This window comes from Mastigoproctus giganteus, chromosome 4 (genome assembly GCF_048544385.1).
Source record: "Mastigoproctus giganteus isolate SK-2022 chromosome 4, ASM4854438v1, whole genome shotgun sequence".
NCBI classification, from domain to species: Eukaryota; Metazoa; Arthropoda; class Arachnida; order Uropygi; family Thelyphonidae; genus Mastigoproctus; species Mastigoproctus giganteus.
In genome coordinates, this window is record NC_143578.1 from 180,750,541 (window position 1) to 180,773,880 (window position 23,340).

Genomic DNA, 23,340 nt, shown 5'->3' on the forward strand with positions numbered 1-23,340 from the left:
CACCTGTACTTCAGTAAGACACACAAGCAGCTGGTACATTAATATAAATAAGCATCCTTCATGAAAAGGCATGTCCATACACTGCCAACCTGATTCCACCCTTGCTTCAAAAGATATGTGTTGAAATCACTGAAACACTGTACAGCTACATTTGTCACCATGTGATTTTCATGTTTTTAGTCCACTGAAGAAAATAAATTAAAACACTTTAAAAGGAACTTTTCAATAGCCAAAAGAATTTTTTGAAACAGAATATATAAATTAGTGAAGCAATATAATACATATCTAATTGCTAAATATGACTTCCAAAATTTATCAAAAGCCTTAAATGTGCTTTAATTGAACAACTCTCCTAGTAAAACAGCAATTTTAAGTTCTTTTACTTAAATCATGACTAGCAAAAAAACAAAGTCTCATATCACACAAGTGGATAAACACAAAACCAACCTGCCTATATTCCATAAGTTCAAGTTCTAAAGCTTGAATTTCTCGACGAAGAGCAGATATAGTCTGACTAGATTTATCCTGATTTACCACAACCTTGTTTTTTATATTCTTGGCTCTGTTAGCATACTTCAGGGTATTTAAAGTTTCCATAAAGTCTCTGTCTGATGGTGCTATGCATGCTATCATCAATGTTTGGCTACAAGAAAAATTAAATAAAAACTTAAAATAAAAATTTAATAAACATTTTATTAATAACAAATAGCCTTTCAGTGCAATTTGCACTGAAAATGCAAATTCATTAAAAAACTCAATTCATCAGTTTCACAAACTCTACTGCACAGTAACAACATTTGAATAAGTTAAATAAATAATAAATTTCTATTTATTACTTAACAGCTCTGGAGCCAGATGTGAGTTAACTTCAACCATTTTATTGCAGCCAATTACAGGTAGAAAAACTAACAATGAGCCATGCACTTTTTGTGGCAACGTACAGGCTCCATCTTGCAATGCATGAATTTGCACCTACGTTAATTACTCCAGGATCACAGCCAGCCAACCTAAATAGCTTACCAAGAACATATATCCAATTTAAAAATAGCGATAACTGATGACATTTATTAAGAAATCACAAGTTAGTGTGCACAGGCCTTGTGGTGGTTTAAGCAAAACAAGCATTTTTTAATGTTCCTAATCTACATCCTACAGAGCTGATATATGGACACCTAAATTCAACTGTGAACATTAAATGAAATTCAGTGGCCACTTCCTTCCAGCAAGCAGCAGCAAATGCTGAAAATCATTTCAGGGATGAGGTTACTTAAGATTATTACAGTAACAACTCAAGCCATAAGAAATCAATATTTCATATTTGTAAATATATTATAAGGCCAAATTAACTGTTTCTAGAATTAAAAAACTAAGGGCAGAAAATTACAATGCCTGGATATCTCACCCCCTGCTTGAAAAGTTCCCAACTGACATGAAAAGTATTAAAATATAGAATACCTCTGCAAATGAGCAATAAGTGACAAACTACTATCTGGCCACAAAGCATATCAAGGATTCTGATTCATGGTGCAATCTGGTATTCCTTAATATTACTATACTTTTAATATCACTTTTTCTCCATACAATCTTCTGTATCATTTTCCTAAGAAACAAATAATTCTGTCGTATGGTGTGTATTAGTAAAGAAGTGGATATAATCCATAGTGAAACTTGGTCTTCACCATAAAATTGCTAGTGACTTTATAACTGATCCAAAACAGACAAAAGAAAAAAAGATTAGGAAAGAAATAAAAAAAAAAATTAATTTCTTTTCAGAAAGGCTCCAAACAGTACATTTCAAGTAGCTGAAAAGGGAGTGAAATTTACTGTATTTGCCAGACCATAAGGCACACTTTTCTGAGAAAATGTTGCCTAAAACTCCCCTGCCTCTCATGGTCAGAACATATCAAAACATATTTGACTTTGTTCAAGTCAAATTTTTGCCACCCAACACCACTCTTCTTCTTCTTCAACCAATGCGTAGAGAAGAACTACCGCACTGACTGAATCAGCACTAAATGAGGAATACGTAATCAGTTGCAGATTATAAACTGCACTATAGTGAATCCCATACTGATTGAAGCCACACTATGTGAGGTATTGCTGTATTCAGTAGCTCTGTATTTAAAAACCTGACAAACTACTGAAATACAGAAGAAAAGTAAACGTTCCATTATACTAGAAAAGTTAGAGGGTATGCAAATGTCCATGTATTTATATGCATGAGTATGTGTTGACATGGGTTCAGATAGGTTTATGAACTTGTTGTTAGATTCTGAATGGTTTGCTAAGTCACAGTTTGGCCACTAGTTATGCATAATCTCATATATTACTAAATTAAGAGAGCTGCACCAATGATGATACTTTTAAACCTCTTCTGTGCAAAGTAAGAAATCATGATCCCCCTTGTATGAAGATGTGACCTGGAGAATGTTAATAAGCTCATCTAAATGACTAACGGCCCACACAAATTAACAACAAGCTCTGTGAAAGAGTTGTGCAAAACTGAAAATACAATAACTGCACTAACTACTTCCCAATTATACAGAAAGAGCAAAAAAACAAAAAAAATAATAATTATCTGCTTCATTTGCCCATTCCTTCTAATAACACTGTTCAATTTTTCAAAAAAAAAAATTCTGTTTGAATTTCTTGGTACTTCTTTGAATCTGGATTTGTTGCTGAAATGTTACCGCAGAGCATCAAAGGTTTGCTGAGAAATGAAAGTAAAATAAATATGAAATAATACTAAATCAGATTTATTAACAATATTTAACTTCTGCACAGAATAGAATATTAATCATTGTTAGAAGTAAAATAGCAATAAACAACAAGCTAAAAATAATTGCAAATTAGAAAGCAGAAACCCTTTGTACGTTAATATATTTAAAAAAAATGTACACTTGAACAGCTGTCTTTTGTGGCAAGTGATTCCTAAACCAAGATGAACGGTCCCCCATTAAGAAGAGGTACTGAGGGACAGTACCTCTTAATGATTTTGGTGCTTAATGATTTTGTAATAACAGAGAGCAAAGTGGAGGAGAAATTGTTGAAGTTAAACATAAGAAAGGCACCTGGGATGGATGGGATCTATCCAGTTATATTAAAGGAGGTGGCAAAGCAACTAAGCAAACCCTTAGCCATAATTATGAGAGCATCCTTGGACTCAGGGGAGGTCCCCACGGACTGGAGATGTGCAAATATATCCCCAATTCACAAATGGGGATAGAAGGGTGACACGAGTAATTACAGCCCAGTTAGTTAAACTTCTGTTCCGGGTAAAATAATGGAGTCACTGGTTAAAGATGCATTGCATTGCAGGATCATCTAGACAAGACTGCAGCAATAATTCAGACACAGCATGGGTTTGTTAAGGGAAAGTCTTGTCTGACAAATTTGATAGGATATTATGATGTGGTTACAAAGGAACTGGATGCAAAAAAATAATTTTGATATCATATATTTGGATTTCAGGAAAGCTTTTGACACTGTTGCGCATGGAAGACTATTGTACAAATTGGAGCAGAATGGTATTAAGGGTAAGTTGCTACAATGGATAAAAGGATGGTTAAGTGCGAGAAGACAGAGGGTGGTAATCAATGGATGCTGCTCTTCGTGGACTAATGTTATTAGTTGAGTCCCACAGGGTTTGGTGTTGGGTCCACTGTTGTTTTGTATATTTATCAATGATATTGATGAAAGTATATCAGGCTTAATGTCGAAGTTTGCAGATGAAACAAAGGTTGACAGGGTTGTTAATGACAGCAATCGCAGTGTGCTACTGCAACAGGATCTAGATAATTTGGGCAGATGGGCTAAGAAGTGGCAACTGAAGTTTAACCTTGACAAATGCAAAGTACTGCATATGGGTAGAAGGAACCCCAGAAAAATGTACCAACTGTGTGGTACTACACTTAAGGTGGTAGAAAATGAAAAAGACCTGGGAGTAATTGTGCAGTCAGATATGAAGTTTTCTGAGCAATGCAGACAGGCTACCAGGGTAGGTCATGGGGTTTTGTCAATGATATATAGGAATTTTGCTAGAAGGGAAAAGGAGGTGATTGTCCCTCTGTATAAGGCAATGGGCAGGCCATGCCTTGAGTACTGCGTACTCAAGGAGGCCTCATTTTAGGAAGGATGTAGACTTGCTTGAGCGTGTACAGAGAAGGGCAACAAGATTGGTGAGGGGAATGAAGGGATCCTCTTACCAAGAGAGGCTTAAGTTCTGCAAATTGCAGTGGCTGGAGACTAGGCACCTGCACGGTGATTACACTGAATGCGTTGAGCATGCTGGATTCTGATGGGATCCTTCCACTTGTTCAGATTATAAACCTAAAGGGGCATAAATTCAAATTTAGAAAAGACAGATGTAGAATAGATGTGTGGAAATTTGCCTTTAGCCAGTGGGTGGAACAAACCACCCACTGGTTAATTGCTGGAACAAACTTCCATCTGTCGTTGTGGAATAAATTTAAGGAGGAACTGGACAGGCATTTTGAGGGAATGGTGTGTGTGTTTTTTTTTGGCTGATGCTGCATAAGCTCATACACTTGCTCTCTTGCATCACATGCCACTACTACTACTACTACAGTATCTTTCTTTTTTTTAATCTGTCTTGGTAGAATCTGTCCCATGCCCTTCCCCAACATAACCCCCATTTGGTGTGGGGGTAAAAAAAAAAAAAATCAAGGAAAGAGTGTGAGTAATGTAGATTGAATAACATTCTATATCCCATTTTTAAATAATTTTCAATTACCTTGTTAAATAGTTCTTTGTAATATTACCAACAAAGCAAATCATTATAAGGTGAACTGACAAAGGTATTTCACTCAATCGGTTATTTTTGTCTTTCAGTTTGTGTGAACTGATATGTGCTTTACATGTGGACACCAATAAGTATGCAACCTTTTGCATCAGAATATTTTGGAAAATACACTGCATATACTATGAATATCAGCAATAATTCAAACACAGCATGGGTTTGTTAAGGGAAAGTCTTGTCTGACAAATTTGATTGGTTATTATGATGTGGTCACAAAGGAACTGGATGCAAAAAATAATTTTGATATCATATACTTGGATTTCAGGAAAGCTTTTGACACTGTTGCGCATGGAAGACTACTGTACAAATTGGAGCAGAATGGTATTAAGGGTAAGTTGCTACAATGGATAAAAGGATGGTTAAGTGGGAGAAGACAGAGGGTGGTAATCAATGGGTGCTGCTCTTCGTGGACTAATGTTATTAGTGGAGTCCCACAGGGTTCGGTGTTGGGTCCACTGTTGTTTTGTGTATTTATCAATGATATTGATGAAGGTATATCAGGCTTAATGTCGAAGTTTGCAGATGACACAAAGGTTGGCAGGGTTGTTAATGACACTAATGGCAGTGTGCTACTGCAACAGGATCTAGATAATTTGGGCAGATGGGCTAAGAAGTGGCAACTGAAGTTCAACCTTGACAAATGCAAAGTACTGCATATGGGTAGAAGTAACCCCAGAGAAACGTACCAACTGTGTGGTACTACACTTAAGGTGGTAGAAAATGAAAAAGACCTGGGAGTAATTGTGCAGTCAGATATGAAGTTTTCTGAGCAGTGCAGACAGGCTGCTAGGGCGGGTCATGGGGTTTTGTCAATGATATATAGGAATTTTGCTAGCAGGGAAAAGGAGGTGATTGTCCCTCTGTATAAGGCAATGGTCAGGCCACGCCTTGAGTACTGCGTACAGGTCTGGAGGCCTCGTTTTAGGAAGGATGTAGATTTGCTTGAGCGTGTACAGAGAAGAGCAACACGATTGGTGAGGGGAATGAAGGGATTCTCTTACCAAGAGAGGCTTAAGTTCTGCAAATTGCAGTGGCTGGAGACTAGGCACCTGCGCGGTGATCTGATTGAGGTCTATAAGGCCTTGAATGGGTTGAGCACGCTGAATTCTGATGGGATCCTTCCACTTGTTCAGATTACCAACCTACGGGGACATAAGTTCAAATTAAGAAAGGACAGATGTAGAATAGATGTGCGGAAATTTGCCTTTAGCCAGCGGGTGGTTAATTGCTGGAACAGACTTCCATCTGTCGTTGTAGAGGTTGATAGGTTGAATAAATTTAAGGAGGAACTGGACAGGCATTTGGAGGGAATGGTGTGATTTTTTTTTTTTTTTTTTTTGGCTGATGCTGCATAAGCTCCTACACTTGCTTTCTTGCATCATGAGCCACTACTACTACTACCACCACCAATAAGTATGCAACCTTTTGCATCAGAATATTTTGGAAAATACACTGCATATACTATGAATACAATTCTTGTAAAATAATAAGAGATTTTTTTACTGCAATATAGCATGTAGAACACTTCCGTATGATACTCTCCAGAAATTAAAACGGAAAAATCGAAAAACTTACATTAGAGTAACAAATAGTTTAAAAAATAATTAAAAATCAATTTAACACTAGAACTCAATTTAACACAAAAACTCAATTTAACACAATTAAAAATAAGAAAATTAATCAGAAGAATTTAACGAAAAAAATTACAAAATGATTTTCCTTCCTGAAGCTGACAACGCTTTGACCATTTGTCGTGATCACAGGAATTTTCATTCGGTTTTTTTTTTTTTTTTTTTTTTTTATTATTATTAGGTACAAGTCAACAAACTAAGTCATCTGAAAATCTGCTTTATGCTGATTATTGGTTACTCTGATTCTTTACACTACCTGCAAATTTCGACATCATCTATCAATTCCTCGGTGTCATTTAAGAAAATTAGAAACAACAGTATTTTATTTAACTTAATTTTTTATTCATTTATTTTTATTATTTTTTTTAATATTATTATTATTTTTTTTTTACTCTCACTCTGTTCCAGCACCTGGGACTTGGCCTGTCACCAGACAGCTTTTTTTTTTTTTTTTTTTTTTACCACAGGGAACCCCCCCCCCCAGAGAAATCTGGCCCAGCAAGACAATATGTGCTCCATTGGGACTAGCCCACCTTCCCATGGTGTGGATGAGTACTCAGAATCATCTGTCCAGGAGATTGATGCTTCTGGGTAGCCAAGTGGCCAGAACATAACACACACAAACCTATACTACTCACATTTCTGGCCTTCTTACAGTGGTAATGCCCTTCACAGAGATACGAAGCGGAGACAACGCACGTTCTAGAAGCCACCCCTTACAAAAACACATCCACAGTACTGATCCTTGGGGAACCCCTGCTTCGTATGTCAGCCCAACTGAAGAATAACCATTAATCACAATTCTCTACCTCAAGTCCTGCAACCATCCCATGATCAACCTAAGGATAGGATTTTTCCTGGAATTTCAACATGTTCCAGTTTATACAGCAAACTTGCATAAGGTGCTGAGTCAACTGCTTTGCTGAAATCCAAATAATCAATGTCAAAATTATTTTCTACATCCAGCTCATAAGCAACTCTATCACAATAGCTAACCAGGTTGGTACAGGTAGAATTAAGGGCTAAAAAGAAGACTACAGGAAGAGTTTACTGTCATATAAGTTAGTGCATTATGCATCATTTTTATACCCAGTAAACCAACTGAAGTTGTGCAGTGGCATCATTACATACCACCTCTTATTGTGACTTCCTTCACAACTAGTTGCTTGTCTCATTATAGATCAAATAAGTAATGCTCACCCAGTAGAGAAGACTACAGCGGGGCCTCTATTTACAATGACATCGACATCTGATATTCTCAGGAACCAATATGCCTTCCACACGATCGTTTATTTTACGGACCGATGATATATGCAGGTACTGATAGCTTTCCGATATAGCTGGAACGATACATGGATGGAAATTCAGATGTGTGCTGCACGAAACATTCATACGATTGTTCTCAACCAATTAGAATCTTTTTTATTGTTCAACAATGTCATTGTTCAGTGCATGACACGCACACACCATCACTTGTACAATTATTTCAGATCTATGATGATCTGAAACTTAAAGCTCCATCAACCAGTTGCAGTGCTATGCACTTTGAGGACTTTAAAGCCAGCAGAGGTTGGTTTGAGAGCTTCAAAAAAAGGGTGAATGTCAAAAGTGTTGAAAGGTATGGGGAAGCATTCAGTACTGATAAAAAAGCAGCTGAGACCTTTAAAATTGAATTCCAAGAGTTTCTTGATCATTAGGATTATCTTACCTACCAGGTTTTTTTTTAACATTGAAGAAACTGGCCTCTTCTGGAAGTGAATGCCCAGGAGAACATACATCGAGGAGGAGGAGGAGGAGGAGGCTAGTTTACTTGGGAATAAGACTATGAAAGATAGGCTCACTCTTCCGTTGGGTGCCAATGCCTCTTGGATTTTATGCTGAAGCCTTTGCTTGTGTATCACTCTAATACCCCCAGAGTATTTAAACAACAAAAGGTCAACAAAGGCATGGGGGCATTTTGACGCAGTAACAAGAAGGCCTGGGTTACGGGATATGTCTTCAACGAATGGGAGCTTGAGGTTTTCTGTCCTTCAGCAAAGAGTTATCTTGAGAAAAATAAGCTTTGTGTGAAGGCACTGCTCTTGGTGGATAATGTGCCAGGCTATGATCCCATCCTTTTCAATCTCTTGAGGCACAATTTGACTTTGTTCAAGTCAAATTTTTGCCACCCAACACCACTCTTCTTCAACCAATGGACCAACAAGCGATTGCAAACTTCAAGAAAACCTACACCACGAAAATATCCATGAGTTACTTTGCACTGACCTCTGGTGAAAATACTGTCACCCTCAAAGATTTTTGGAGGTCGAAATTCAACGTGCTGGATTGTGTGAGGCTGATTGTAAGTTCTTACAATGGTGTTTCCACCAGGTGCTTAAATTCAGCCTTTAAAAATATCTGGCCTTTAATTATCCATAGCAATGGATTTGAAGGTCCATTGGTTGTCACTCTCAGTAAATCAATGAGTCTGGAGGTTAGCAAAGAAGATGTGGAGGACCTTATTGATGCTCATGGCCTTGAGCTAACAGAGGAGCTACAACAGTTGAAGAAAATTACAGAGTAACACCAGAGAGGAAGAGGAAGACACCAAAAAGTGTCAGCTGAAGATGGTAATTTCTTGTTGGGAACGGGCACCTCTGTAGCCAGGTGGGCAGGAGCAGCAGTGCGTAGTACACGCTTCTTGATTAGACTGGGGTTTGAGCCTGTCACCATCAAATATGGAGGATGTGGAAAGGTCAGGGAATGACCACCACATATCCCAGGAGCAATATGGCCTTAGTTGCTAATGCTCCTAAAAACCAAATAATAACAACAACATTGTTGGGATTATTTAAGAGAAGTGGTAAAAAACACCCCGACATTGAAAACACTGAACTCATGATGTGCAAAATGGAGGACAAAGTCATTTCTTACTTCAGAGGGCTACAAAAATGTCATGAAAAACAGTCCAATTTGGACAGTTTCTTTACCAGTAGCAACAAAAGACACCTGAAGCTTGATAGAGAGTCCCACCACCACTATCCCACCATTGATTTCATCAACTCTGTACTTCAAATCGAAAGTAAATGCTAATTTATTGTTTGTCTTTTTATTTTAAGATGTTTTATGACTATTTTTATCACTAATTTTTAACTTGTAAGAAATAACTATTTTGTGTTGTTGGCGAACGAATTACAGGAAATCAATGTATATTGGTTTCAACTTACAATATTTTCAACATACAATAGGTTTTGTGGAATGAAATTTTCAACATACAATAGGTTTTGTGGAATGAATTACCATCGGATGTTGGGGCTCCACTATATTGTTACTTATTCTCAGTGGACACCACCCAGAGACAGCCATTTCTGGGCTATTTAGCCCATCATAAGTGAATTGGTAGGTACCCCAATGGTATAACAGCCGACAACCCAAACCAAATGAAGTTGGTTTACTGTGCATAGACCACTTGGCATGCTCATATTCTGAAATTAATTCAGAACTGGGTTGTCAGCTGCAATAGCATCAAGGTACCTACCATTCACTAATGAGGGCCCAAATAGCCCTGAAACTGATGTCTGGGTGGTGTCCACTGAAAATAAGTAACAATAGCCTTCTAACAGTAAAAGTTAGAAGGGCCCAATCGAATTCCTTCTTCTCTTCTTTGTATTCACATATGTGAATAACTTCTTGTCACCACTCTGCCCTCTTAGCCAATGATTTTTCATAACCTGCCTTTGCCAGCTTAACCTTTCTTTGATAGTATTAGAGTAATACTTTTCACCACTAACTTTTCCATGCCATATTTTTCTGTTCTGTTAAACTGGCTAGCTTGTTCTTCACCCATCTCTGAATCCTCCTTGTGTTGTATTTCTTAATGGTAAATACATATTCAAGGATCTGCAAGTACAGTTTTTAAACCTACTGTACTCTTGCCTACTATGATTATGCTAGTAGTCCACATGGATTGAAAAAATACAAAAAGTAAAAAAAAAAAAAAAAAAAACTCTTCACAACTCCACTCTCTCAATTATACCTTTGCTTCCAACTAACTCACACAGATTCTATACTAGCATATATAACTTCTAAACATGAAAGGTTTTGTCATATTCTTTTCTTATGAAAATGGGTAATATATATCAATATTACTCCATTTGATAAAAAACATGATCCCACTACCCCCCTATCTTCTCTATCCGCTCTAAATACATTGTACGAATCATAATAAAACTCATTATACCTTCTTTCTGAGTTAGTGGTTTTTTTTTTTTTTTTTTTTTTTTTTTTTTAGGAGCATTAGCAACTAAAGACCATATTGCTCTGGGAATATGCGGTGGTCATTCCCTGACCTTTCCACATCCTCCGTATTTGGTGGTCACGGGCTCGAACCCCAGTCTAATCAAGAAGCATGTGCTACGCACTGCTGCTCCTGCCCACCTGGCTACGGAGGCGCCCTTTCTGAGTGGCACTGTTTCCATTAGCCCTATAATATCAGCATTAGTAATCCTAACCAGATCAAATTCACTTGTTTTATTAACAACACTCCTCACAGTTAAGACAAAGTATTTTTGTATAGTTTACTATCCTAACACACCCCTTGAAGTTATTGAAGCTTGTTTCCATAGCATTAGCATCCCTTTCATTAGAAACATCATTACCCTCAGAACATCCAGCCAATATTAGCTGTTACAACAAACTTAAGAGGTATGAAGAGTTACTATGATTCTTATCATCAGATAAACATGCATCTATATTACTCCTGTTCTCCCCCTAACTTTTAATTTCCTGAACCCTTAAAAGTATTCTCAATGATACAAGCAAAAAACCCTTGCACCATCTTTGTTTAAATGTATCCTGTCTCTATAAAATAGATTTCTTCTACCTGCAAGTGTGGACACTAATAAAAATTTGCTTCCAAGAACCTTGCATATTCCCTCAAGTATTGAGTTACTCCACAAGGCTTTCAGCTGCCACTCTACTCTGAGACTGATAGTGTCACAGCAGCAGCTGTTAAAAATGTCTTTACTGCAGGAACTCATTATGAAACTGGTACAGTAAAATAAATAAAAAAAAAAGTATTGCTGCATTATTTTTATTGAAAAAATTATTTTTCAGTACAATGAAACACAATTAATGGAATTTTTCATTGTACTAGTGTACAATGAAATAATTCATATAAAATATATTATAATAACACTAAAATTATTGGTCTATGGTAACTGAAATAAGATATATAATTTTGACACTCAAATGATTTTAATTCCTGAGTGAATACTCCAATTGTTGTTCCATTACGTGTAGTATTTACTAAAGTATTTGATTATACATAGTTAAACTAATAAATAGTTACAAAATTGACATCATTTAAGTATATCTCATATTGTGAATGCCTTCACAACGAGTTGCCATGATATTGCACTATCTCAAATAAGTAATACTTCTCTAATAGAGATTTGATTTGATTTTGATTGTTATTGGCGCATCGGCTTCTGTGGCCATATTGCACCTCCCAAGGTTTTTGCAGTACTTTGATCCAAGCCCAAGGCGGGAATCGAACCCGCGACCTTTGGGTTGCCGGGCAGGTACTTTACCCACTCGGCTAGCCCGGTCGGCCTCTAATAGAGAAGACTACTGATACTTATTCTCAGCAGATACCACCACCCAGGCGGCACAGTTTCAGTGCATACTGGCTCTTCATTGGTGGGTGGGCAGATACCCTGGTGTTGCAATGATTGTGAAACATAGTGCAATATCATGGCAACTCATTGTGAAGGCATTCACAATATGAGATATACTTAAATGATGCCAATTTTGTAACTATTTAGTAGTTGGCTATGTATAAACATGATGCTATAACACAAAGTTAGTTAACTTCTTTGTAACCTGAGGCTATTGCCCTAAACAAATCGCATAATTTTCAATTACTGCACACCATCATACATCTTTCATTGTGGAGTTATACTTCGCAACTGGGTTGTCATCATTGCAACACCAGGGTACCTGTCCACCCACTGATGAAGAGCCAATAAACTCTGAAAAGGTGCCGTCTGGGTGGTGGTATCTGTCGAGAATAAGTTAACAGTAGTCTTCTCTATTAGAGAAGCGATACTTATTTGAGATAGTGCAATATCATGGTAACTTGTGAAGGCATTCGCAATATGAGATACCCTTAAATGATGCCAATTTTGTAACTACTTAGTAGTTTGCTACATATAAACATCATGCTACAGCACAAACCTATATATAAGCCTAATTCAACTTAATTAAAGGGGAAAATCACTGGACATCGGGGTATGTGGGGATTCCTTTGAAATATATCAATACATAAAGGTAGTTCTAATAGCAAAAAAAGTAACCACTAACTGGTCAGTATGAGCAGAGTGGTAGGAAAAGCAATGAATGAAATAATAGGAGCACAGTACACCATAGGAACATTTAGGAACATATGTAATTCTGAGAATAACACAACATAGATTTGTAAAGGGAAAAATTCTGACATCGTTTATTTTGGATTTTCACAGATCACATTTCACTTAGTACAGCAAGAGAGGTTACTATATAAGCTGGGACGTGTTTGGTTTACTGGGAAGATCCCCAGATATATCACAGTGTAGCAACAGAGAGTTGTGATTAATAGTTATTCTTCTGGGATAACCTAAAAAGGCGGGGTAATCTGAATATTGGATGGGAATGCTGTTGTTTCCAATTTTCATAAATGGCACAAACAAAGTGGTACAGGGAGTGATGTTAAAATCAAGCACAGCAGATAATCAGTGTCAGCAAACTGCTTTGTCTTACACTTGGAAACAGCAACCAAAAAATAACTTATACACTTCATGGTAATGAATTAATAAAAGCATTTGGAGTTAGTGGCATTAGTAGAGGGATATGATGCAAGAAAGCTAGCTTATAAAGAAACAGCCCAAAAAAAAAAAAAAAAAAAAAAAAACACCTTCTCATTTTGCCAAACCATTTGCTCCAAATGTTTGTCCAGTTCTTCCTTGAATTTATTTAAAGCTAATTTCTACAGCAACAGATGGAAGTTTTTTGCAGCAATCAACTACCTGCTGTTGGGAAATGCAAATTTCTGCACATCTATTACACAACTGTCTTTCCTCAATTTCAGTTCATGCCCTCTCAGGGTTGTAATCTGACCAAAAGAGAGAATCCCATCAGCACTGAACCTGCTCAATCCATTCAAGGCCTCATACACCTCAACCAGATCACCTCACAGGTGCCTAGTCTCCAGATGCCGCAATTTGCAGAACATAAGCTTTTCTTGGTAATAGCACCCCTTTGTTCCCCTCACCACTCTTGTTGCCATTCTCTGTACTTATTCTAGCAACTCTGCATCCTTCCTAAAAGGAAGCTTCCAGACCTGTATACAGTACTCAAGGTGTGGCCTGACCACTGCCTTATACAAGGGGATAATCACCTCCTCATCCCTCCTAGAAAAATTCCTGTATATCCCAAGACCCCAGAGTGCAGCTCTGTTTGCACTTTTCAGAGAAATTTATGATCTGACTGCACAATTAAACCCCATGTCTCTTTTATTCTCCACTACTCTGAGAATAAAACCACTCAGTTGGTACATATCTTTGGGGTTACTGCTACCTGTATGCAGTACTTTTGCATTTATCAATGTTAAAGTTCAGCTGCCACTTCTCAGCCCATCTTCCCAACTTTTCTAGATCCTGGTGCAGTAGCATACCGTCATTAGCAACCCTGCCACCCTTTGTATCATCTGAAAAACTTCAACATTAAGCCTGATATACCTTCATCATTATCACTGGTAAATATACAAAACAATGTGCCCAACACCAAACCCTAGGGGACTCCACTAAGAACATAAGACCACAAAGGGCAGTGTCTATTGATTACCACTGTCTTCTCCCACTCAACCATCCTCTTATCCACTGAAGAAACTTGCCCTTAATGCCATACTGCTCCAATTTGTACAGTATTCTTCCATGTGCAACAGTATCAAAAGTTTTTTTGAAATCCTAGTATATGAAATCAAAATTAGTTTTTCCATTCAGTTCCTTTATGACCACATCATAATATCCAATCAAATTAGTCAGACAACACTTACCCTTAACAAACCCATGCTGTGTCTGAATTATTACTGCAGTCTTGTCTAGATGATCCTGCAATGCTTCTTTAACCAGTGACTCCATTACTTTCTCTGGAACAGAAGTTAAACTAACAGGTCTGCTATTACTCATGTCACCCTTTGATCCCCCCCTTTATGAATTGAGAGCACATCTCCAGTCCATGGGGACCTCCACTGAATACATCGATGCTCTCATTATTACAGCTAATGGTTTGTTTACTTCCTTTCCTGCTTCCTTTAATATAACTGGATAGATCCCATATACCCCAGACCAAACCAAAGATTTGCCTTTACCACAGATATCCTGTACCACACATGGACTGAGAGGTGGCAACTGAAGTTTAACATTGACAAATGTAAAGTACAGCATATGAGAAGCAGCAACCCCAGAGTAATGTATCAACTGCCTGATACTGCACTGACAGTGGTAGAGAATGAAAAGGGACTTGGGGGTAATTATGCAGGCAGATACGAAGCTTTCTCAGCAGTGCAGACTGTCTGCAAGAGTAGCTCATGGTGTCTTGTCAATGATATACATGAATTTTTCTAGCAGGGATAAGGAGGTGATTATCCCCTTGAATAAGGCAATGGTCAGGCCACACCTTGAGTACCATATATAGGTCTGGAGGCCTCATTTTAGGAATGATATAGAGTTGCTGGAGAGTGTGCAGAGAAGAGAAACAAGATTAGTGAATGGAACAAAGGGTTTCTCTTAGAAAGAAATGCACAAATTTTGTAAATTACAGTGTCTGGAGAGTAGGCACCTGTGAGGTGATCTGATTGAGGAGTATAAAGCCTCGAATGGTTTGAGCATGCTCAATGCTGATGGGATTCTTTCTCTTACTCAGAATAATTGCCTGAGAGGGCATAAATTCAAATTGAGGAAACACAGTTGTAGAATAGATGAGTGGAGATTTTCCTTTAGTCACCATGTGGTTGATTGCTGGAACAAACTTCCATCTGTCATTGAAGAAGTTGATAGATTAAATAGATTCAAGGCAGAACTAGACAATCATTTGGATCAAAGGGATGGGTGAAATTAGATTTTTTTTTTTTTTTTTTTTGGCTGATGCCATATAAGCTTGCTTTCTTGCATCACATGCCTTTACTAATGCTAATTTCTCATAATATTCCTTCACTTGCCTAACTTCCGCTCTGACTTGATTATAGACTAGCTTATATCTACCACAGGCTTCTGTGTCACCTGAAAATTTATATGCATACCATGCATTTTTATTCTCTGCCACAAGTCTCATTAGTTCATCTGACATTATTTGGGCCTAAATCTTGACCAGTATTTCCTAGTCGGTATGAAATGCCTAGTAGCTTCCAAGATTAATTCCTTGAATGCTTCCCATTTAGAATTTGCTATTGGTAACAACATCTGCTGGTTACACTGTATAGAATTTAAAAAATTCTGAGACCACTGCAGTCATCTTTACAAAAGCAAAACCCTTCCCTTTACCCCCAGTGGTAGTAAATCTTTAAGTAAATTGCATCAGTGCACTGTGATCACAGCCACCTAGTAGTTCCTTTATCTGCAAATTCTTAATGCATGAGTAATCACTGCTGATAATGAGATCAAGAGTATTACTCCCTCTGGTTGCCTCTCAAACATGCTGCTGTAGAAAACAGTCATCCAATAAATCCACAAAAGTCTCGCTAATGTGCAAGTGACCAACCCACAAGGTCCAGTTAATATCTGGAAAATTAAAATCCCCCATTATAAGACACTCATTTACTGGCCCACTATTTCTCTGCACAATTGTTCATTATACTCATCAAATTCATTAGATTTATAATGAATTTGTCTTTCAGTTTGTGAGCTCTGGCATTGAGCTGGGCAGCTGAGAGCTTGATGGGTCCCCCATTTTAATTCCTTTCAGGTCATTTACCTGAGTCTTCAAACTCTTACAGATACCCATCAGAACGCAGAGTTGGCGCCTAATTTCTTGACACTCTCTGCATCTAGCACACACAAAGAGATCCTCCATGGCTAGATCATGTTCTGTTCCAGAAAGTCCACAAACATTTCACACTTTGAACATTTTTTTTTTTTAGACTGTGATGAGTTGGAGACTCTCCCCCTTCAGTTCTCCCCTGAACCACAACATTTCTGCTACTTGTGCAAGTTGCTTTGCTGCTCTAGTCGGGGCATGATTTCTATTTAAATACAATTTAATTAACAATTTATAAATTTAATTGATTAATTGAAAATATTGTACTAAACTAACAGATTCTTAGTATAGTGCTATGTATTACGCTATCTAGTTTTACGTTTCTATCTAAATTTCTATCTAAATTCAAAATAAACTAAGTAGTGTAACTAGAATTATAAAGCTACTTCTATAAAATAAATTAATATGCCAATTAAGTGAATAAAACGGCAAAAATTTAAGAAAAACTTATCGGTTTGCTGGAGCTGTAAAATCTTCACCTGCAAGTCTACAATATGGAGTTTACAATATTGGCAAACATTAAATTCTCTGTATAGAGTAGACAAAATAAGGAAGGCTTATAGTGTTATATCAGTGATTTATAGAATATCTGCTTGCAAAGATAGATCATAATTGCACTGTACAAGGAAATTGTAAGATTGCACTTGGCATACTGTCCAAGTATGGAGACAAGAAATGAGGGAGGGGGGGGGAAAAAAAAGTGTTTTGAAAGGGTCTCAGTACAAAGTGCCAGGTGAAACTAACAAAATGGCATCAACACGAGGGAAGATTAAGAGTACATGGGCTACAGATCTTGGTAATTATGCACCTTTGAAAGCAACTAAATAAGGTCTACTTTTCACTGTTAAAAATTATTCAAGAACTAAGGGCCACAAAGCAAAATTACAGGAAAAAAATTATTTGGATTATATTATAGAAAGTTTTCTTTTTGTCAGAGAGTTGTAAATTATTTGCGAATAAGTTACTACCATTGATAATTCAGGTTAACAATTCAGCAAAATTCAAAGGTCAACTGGACAGATACCTATGTGAGGAGAGAAATGCATAGGTTGTTTTTTTATTATTTAATCTTATTTTTATTTGTTTATTTTTAACCAGTACAGCAAAATCCTGACAGCTTGCTTGCACTATATGGATAGGACTAATGCAATCAAGTCACCCCACTACATCGCAATTTACAGAACCACAGGCTTTCTTGAAGAAAATATCCATTTGTGAAACGAAATAACCTTATTGGTCTTCTCAGAACCCTTTCCAACAGATCTAAGTGCTTACTAATATGAGATTTAAAAACTAGATTTAAAACACATTTGAATGAATTATCATATAAATTATTACAATAGAAAACAGGTGTTTAAGGTTTAAGAGCTTTGAATGGATTGAGCAAGCTCCATGTTGATGGGATTCTTCCTCTTGCTCAGACTATATACATGAGGGAGGGACATAAATTCAAACTAAGGAAGGATAGTTGAACAGAAATGCAGAAGTTTGCCTTTGGCCAGCAGATGGTTGATTATTGGAATAAACTTCCATCTGTTGTTTCAGAAATGGGTAGTTTCAATAAATTCAAGAAAGAATTAAACTATTTGAGGGAATAGACAGGTGATGTGAGAAGGTTTTTTTTTTTTTTTTTTGCTGATACTTTATAAGCTTGCTGTCTTGCATTATCTGCCACTACTAATTCTAAAAAAATTCTAACTAAAATCCATAAACAGCCCTAATAACATGACAACTCACCTATAAAAAATTTCTCTCAAAATACCTATAAATCATATTCACGAGTGTTTATAAATAACATATATAAACACTCACGAATACATTTACCTCTATAGTTTAATCATTAAAATATCTTTACCAATCTTAAGTTTTCAAAACTTGTAGAAGCTCAAATCCTTCGTAATGCATTGGCATCTAAGGAAACATTATTATTATTATTATTATTATTAGCCATAGGATGCAAGGAAGCCTTAGGCTTATGCTGCACCAGCCAAAAAAATTCCACGAGTTACCCTGAGAGAGAGAGAGAAATCACCAAGAAAGAGAAGAATAGTGACATCCAGCTCAGAACCACATACAGCAGTATTTTGAGAAACACTGTTGTATTATTCATTTTCTGAAGCAGTTTGTGTCCACTGGAATTTCCTGCCTGAATGTTTTGTCTGCTGGTGTTTTAAGGAATTATACAGCTGTGAGATAATCGCCATGTCTGAAAAACTGTATCAAATAGCAACACACACACACACACACACACACACACACACACTGGCCAACATGAATTTTATGTCCACTAATATATCAACTGTTTGCAGTCAATTTTTATGCATAAATTTAGAAAATAATTCTTAAAATTTCACATCATGTCACTATTTCTGCATGTGAAAGTTTTAATGTTTATGCATAATATATATCATCATCTTCTTCAGCCATTGTTGATTCACTGCAGGATGAAGGCCTCCTCAATAAATTTACAGAAACTGCAGTCTTGTGCTTTCTGATGCCATTGTATACCAGCAAATTTCACTACATCAATCCACCTCATCTTAGGTCTTTTTCTTAGGTGTTTATAGTTGAGTGGTATCCATTCCAAAAATTGTTTGGTCCAGCTAATCATCAGTTCTTGATGTGTCCTGCACATTTCCATTTTAAATATTTCGTTCTTTCAGTGATGTCACAGACCTTGATTTGTTGGCGAATCCACGCACGTTTTTCTAGTCTTATTTGGTTATGTTTAAAATTCGATACTCCTTCCCTGTGTGATCCTCAGTCTTTGTATAGCTTTGGCATTCTGTGTCCATGATTCACAACCATATGTTAACACAGGGAGGATACACTGATCAAAGCCTTCTCGTTTGATAAGAGCGGCAAGTTTGTCTTGAAAACTATATTAAGCTTCTCAAATGCTTGCCATCCCAATTTTATGTGCCATTCAATTTCTATCATGATTTTTCTATCTGTTGAAATTTCTTGACCAAGGTCCTTTCCACTTCTTCCAGATGTTTATCATCATCATATAATATATATATCTTACTACAATTTAGGGAAGGAAATGATACTGATCTCTTTCAATAACTGCAATTAATAATGTTTCCATGTACTTACAAATGGCAGCGACATTGGTGAGGCTGTCTGCCTGCCACTCACCTCAGTCTTTCTGTAACAGAAATCAGTTGTAATGCAAGTACATGCAAATTATTCTGTATATCTATTTCACATTGCAAGTTTCTTCTGTGTTTCACTTAGCACTGTATTGTTAAAATGTTCAAGAAAAAGCAAAAAAAAAAAAAAAGTTCCAGAATCACTGACAATTTCTGCTACAATCATGGACCATTTTTACAATGAAAACTCTGAGGAACAAAAGGTACAGTACTACTAAACATGCATATTCTTTGTACTTTGGTTGCAAGATTAGTGATCAGGAGAAAACGTGAGCTCCACATATGTGTGCTGCATTTCTACACTACAAATCTCAGGATGTGGTTAATGCGGAAAAATTAAATTTATGCATCTGCAAATAATGCCTGTTACACATAATTAAGACCTGCCAATACCAGATTCCCCAAAATCATAGTATAAAGGAAGCACTGATGAATACAGCAAGGATTCTTGTGCTGCAGAGTTTACTGGACTGTCCACTTCAGCAGATTTGAGCTACCAACCAGAAAATTATACATGCTGCATTTTATTAAATGAAAAGTGTTGAATGACTTAGTTTATGATTTAAACTTAACCTAACGAGCAAGCAGAACTCCTTGGTTCCAAGTTACACAACTTGAAGGAGGAAGTTACTTGAAGGAAGTTACTTGAAGGAGGAACTAAAATTACAGTATATAATTTATTACAGTATATAATTACAGTATTTAAATTACAGTATATATCAAAAATTAAGTGTTTACAAAATATTTTGTTATGAAAGATTGAACGTGATCCTAACAAATGGCACATACTTATTAATGCCTCAAAATTATGTTTAAAAGCAGTTCTGCTGCACAAAGTGATGCATTCCTGTCAGTTCCTCTACTTCAAGTTGCTCGCTTGAAAGAAACATATCAATGTATGTCCAAAATCCTGAATCCAAAAAAGTACCATGACTTTGCTTGGATTGTCTGTGGGGATCTCAAAGTAAATGAATTACTTACTGATTTATATGGAGGTTTCATTAAATACTACTGTTTTCAAGACAATCACACAAAAAGAAAAACATTATATTGCACAGCAATAGGAAAGGAGGAAGGAATTTTTACTAAGGAGAAGTAATATGAAAAACAATCTACCAGGTGAACCAAACTAACAAAGAATTCTCTTAAGACTCTGGATAAAAAAGAAAGTGGTGGATTTTGACACCTAAGGGATGTTTCCCAGTTTAGCATATGCTGTAAGAAGGAATTTTCATTGGGCCTCAAATAAAGAAAACTTCAGATGTATTTGAAACAAAGCTACAGTATACTGATATAGCAGCTTGGCAACTGTTTAAAGCACCTATGCATTCTTGAAAAATGGAAACAGACAATTATGAATCTCTGGTGTCAACTTTACTGCAATGTTATAAAGATGTGATCTGCCAAATATCTTTCAAAATTCATTTTTTTGTTTGTTTTGTTCATTCAAATCTGTTTTTTTTCCTTCAAAACTTGTGAGATAAGTGAGCAAGGGCAATACTTTTATCACGAAATATACATGATGGAGATGTTACACCAAAGTCAATGAGATACTGCAATGATGGGAGATCAGTGCTGGTTTATTAAGAGGGAAAGCAAAATGGACAATAAGAAAAAACTGATTGGCAGTTTCTAAGGATATAGAATGTATGCAGTAAATTCTGTTTGGTTAAAGTATTTTAAGATGAATAAGCCTAATTTTTAAGATAGCAGATGATTTCTTGATATTTGAAATTGGCATTCCATCAAGTTACTAAAATTTCAGTGCATTTTTCAATGGAGTCATGATTTTGGTATTTTAGGAATCAATGTCTTTTAGAATCTGCAACTTTCATTCCAGACGTACAAAAAAACTTTTTTTTGTTGGCCAGTAATTTATCTCCTCTGATTTACTCAGATCATTCTGTATTAACAGTTTACTTGAATCTTTCTCCAAATAAAATCTCAGCATTATTAGTAGCATTATATATGTATTTTTGTATATGCAGAGAAATCCAAAAATAACTAAACATTTTCAGAAGTTTATGAAATACTAACCATCCATAACACTAAATTTACCAATGAAGATAAATCCCATTATTTTTTTATTTTTTTTTTTTTAAATTCCCACCATGTATGTAGTTTTCATCACAGCAACAAAGCCATTTTTCACTTGACACTTGAACAGGAAAGTCAATTCACCAGATCATCTGAGTATGGCAGTTGAAAATCCATACTTAGCATTCTTGCATAAGCAGAGCACTCCCCAAAAAATAAATATTTTGAACCATTTCATGTTAGAAAATTTATGGCTTTTTTTTTTTTTTTTTTTTAAATAAAAGACAAATTGGAATGTTTACCTGGGCAGGTTGACTAAATGATTTATGCTTCAACTTCAATAAGATTCCACTGATTGATCTTTAAGCAAGGCAATGCACATGTGCACTATTTTGCTGTAAGCACTATCATGCATGCAAAAACATTTCAATAAAACAGTCCCCTTAGTGATACTGATCGGAAGGGTACCTAAAAGGATGGAGTTGTCTTCCCCCCCCCCACCCAAGTCCTCAAACGTAGCATTATGTGACTTCTTTTTGCATTTTATGCTAACACTGTTGGCAATGGTGGCACAAAATGCAAGATAACCAAAGCAGTTGAACCAACTACCACAGGCATACTGGAAAAGTTTGAGAAGAAATTAATTATACTATGCGACTCATGGAGTTCATTTTAAAGAGCAAAAAAAAAAAAAAAAAAAATTTTTTTGACTTTTCATTCCATTGTGTTTATCCCAACAATAATAAACACCAATTTCGTTTCTATCATTTTTTCAAACTTCACTACTTTTTGAATCATTGTGTATAAGTAATGCTGCCATAATTTTGGACAGACTGATGTATTTGCAACATACCTGCATCCATACAAAATTATCACAAGATAAAACAAATGCTATAACTACAACTACATTTCTATTTGTTCTGAACAAATTTCCAATACATGGTAGTTACAACATCAGCAGCAAGTAACTGAACAAAGAATAATTTAAAAAACTGTATATGAAAAATCATGCTACTCATACAGATTTACAATTTTTTTGATGACAAACAAGATATCATACACTCAACATGAAACAATTGTGAAAAAATACATACTTTACAACTTTCAGTCTTGTTATAATCAGTTTTATTCATTAACTTTTCTGTAGTAATATGTTATGTGATCATACTGTAACTTTCTACTGTAACCTTAAACGTGTTTTATGACACAGAAAAAAAAAAATGTATCAGTAAATGAGCTATAAATGTTTGAAAAGAATTATTTAGGTAAATTTCACACCTATTGCCTCCAAGAGAATCTTGCAATAACCTTGTCAATTTTGAATCTCTGTAGGGCACATGCGTGGCTCTCCTAGATTTGTCACCAAGAGCAGAAATAACATTTCCTAATGAAAGCTATAGAAAGGATGGGGGGAAAAAAAAAGTGTATATTATCATTTTGTTTAGTAAAAAACAAAACTACAAGGCAGGCTCAATAACTTCTACTTTTTAACAACACATTTAAAAGAGTAAGAGATTACCTCAATCTTTTGCATAGAATGCTTCTGGTCAATGCTCTCCAAATGTAAATGAATAAAATGATTTCTTTCACTCAAAGAGACATGACCGATCCAACACACAACGGAATCGAAAGCTGAGATGCCCAACCC

At 36.2% G+C, this 23,340-nt stretch overlaps 1 protein-coding gene across 2 annotated transcripts in view; it reads right to left on the minus strand.

The window, feature by feature from the left end:
• LOC150087230 (kinesin-like protein KIF21A) overlaps nucleotides 1-23,340 on the minus strand; it is a 779,086-nt gene that overhangs the window by 516,916 nt on the left and 238,830 nt on the right. For both annotated transcript variants that reach the window (XM_090371900.1, XM_090371899.1), the window contains exons 9-10: nucleotides 22,971-23,086; nucleotides 448-643 (exon numbers count right to left, since the gene is read on the minus strand). In XM_090371900.1, coding sequence (XP_090228026.1) covers nucleotides 448-643; nucleotides 22,971-23,086 — 312 coding nt within the window. The remainder of the gene's footprint in view (nucleotides 1-447; nucleotides 644-22,970; nucleotides 23,087-23,340) is intronic.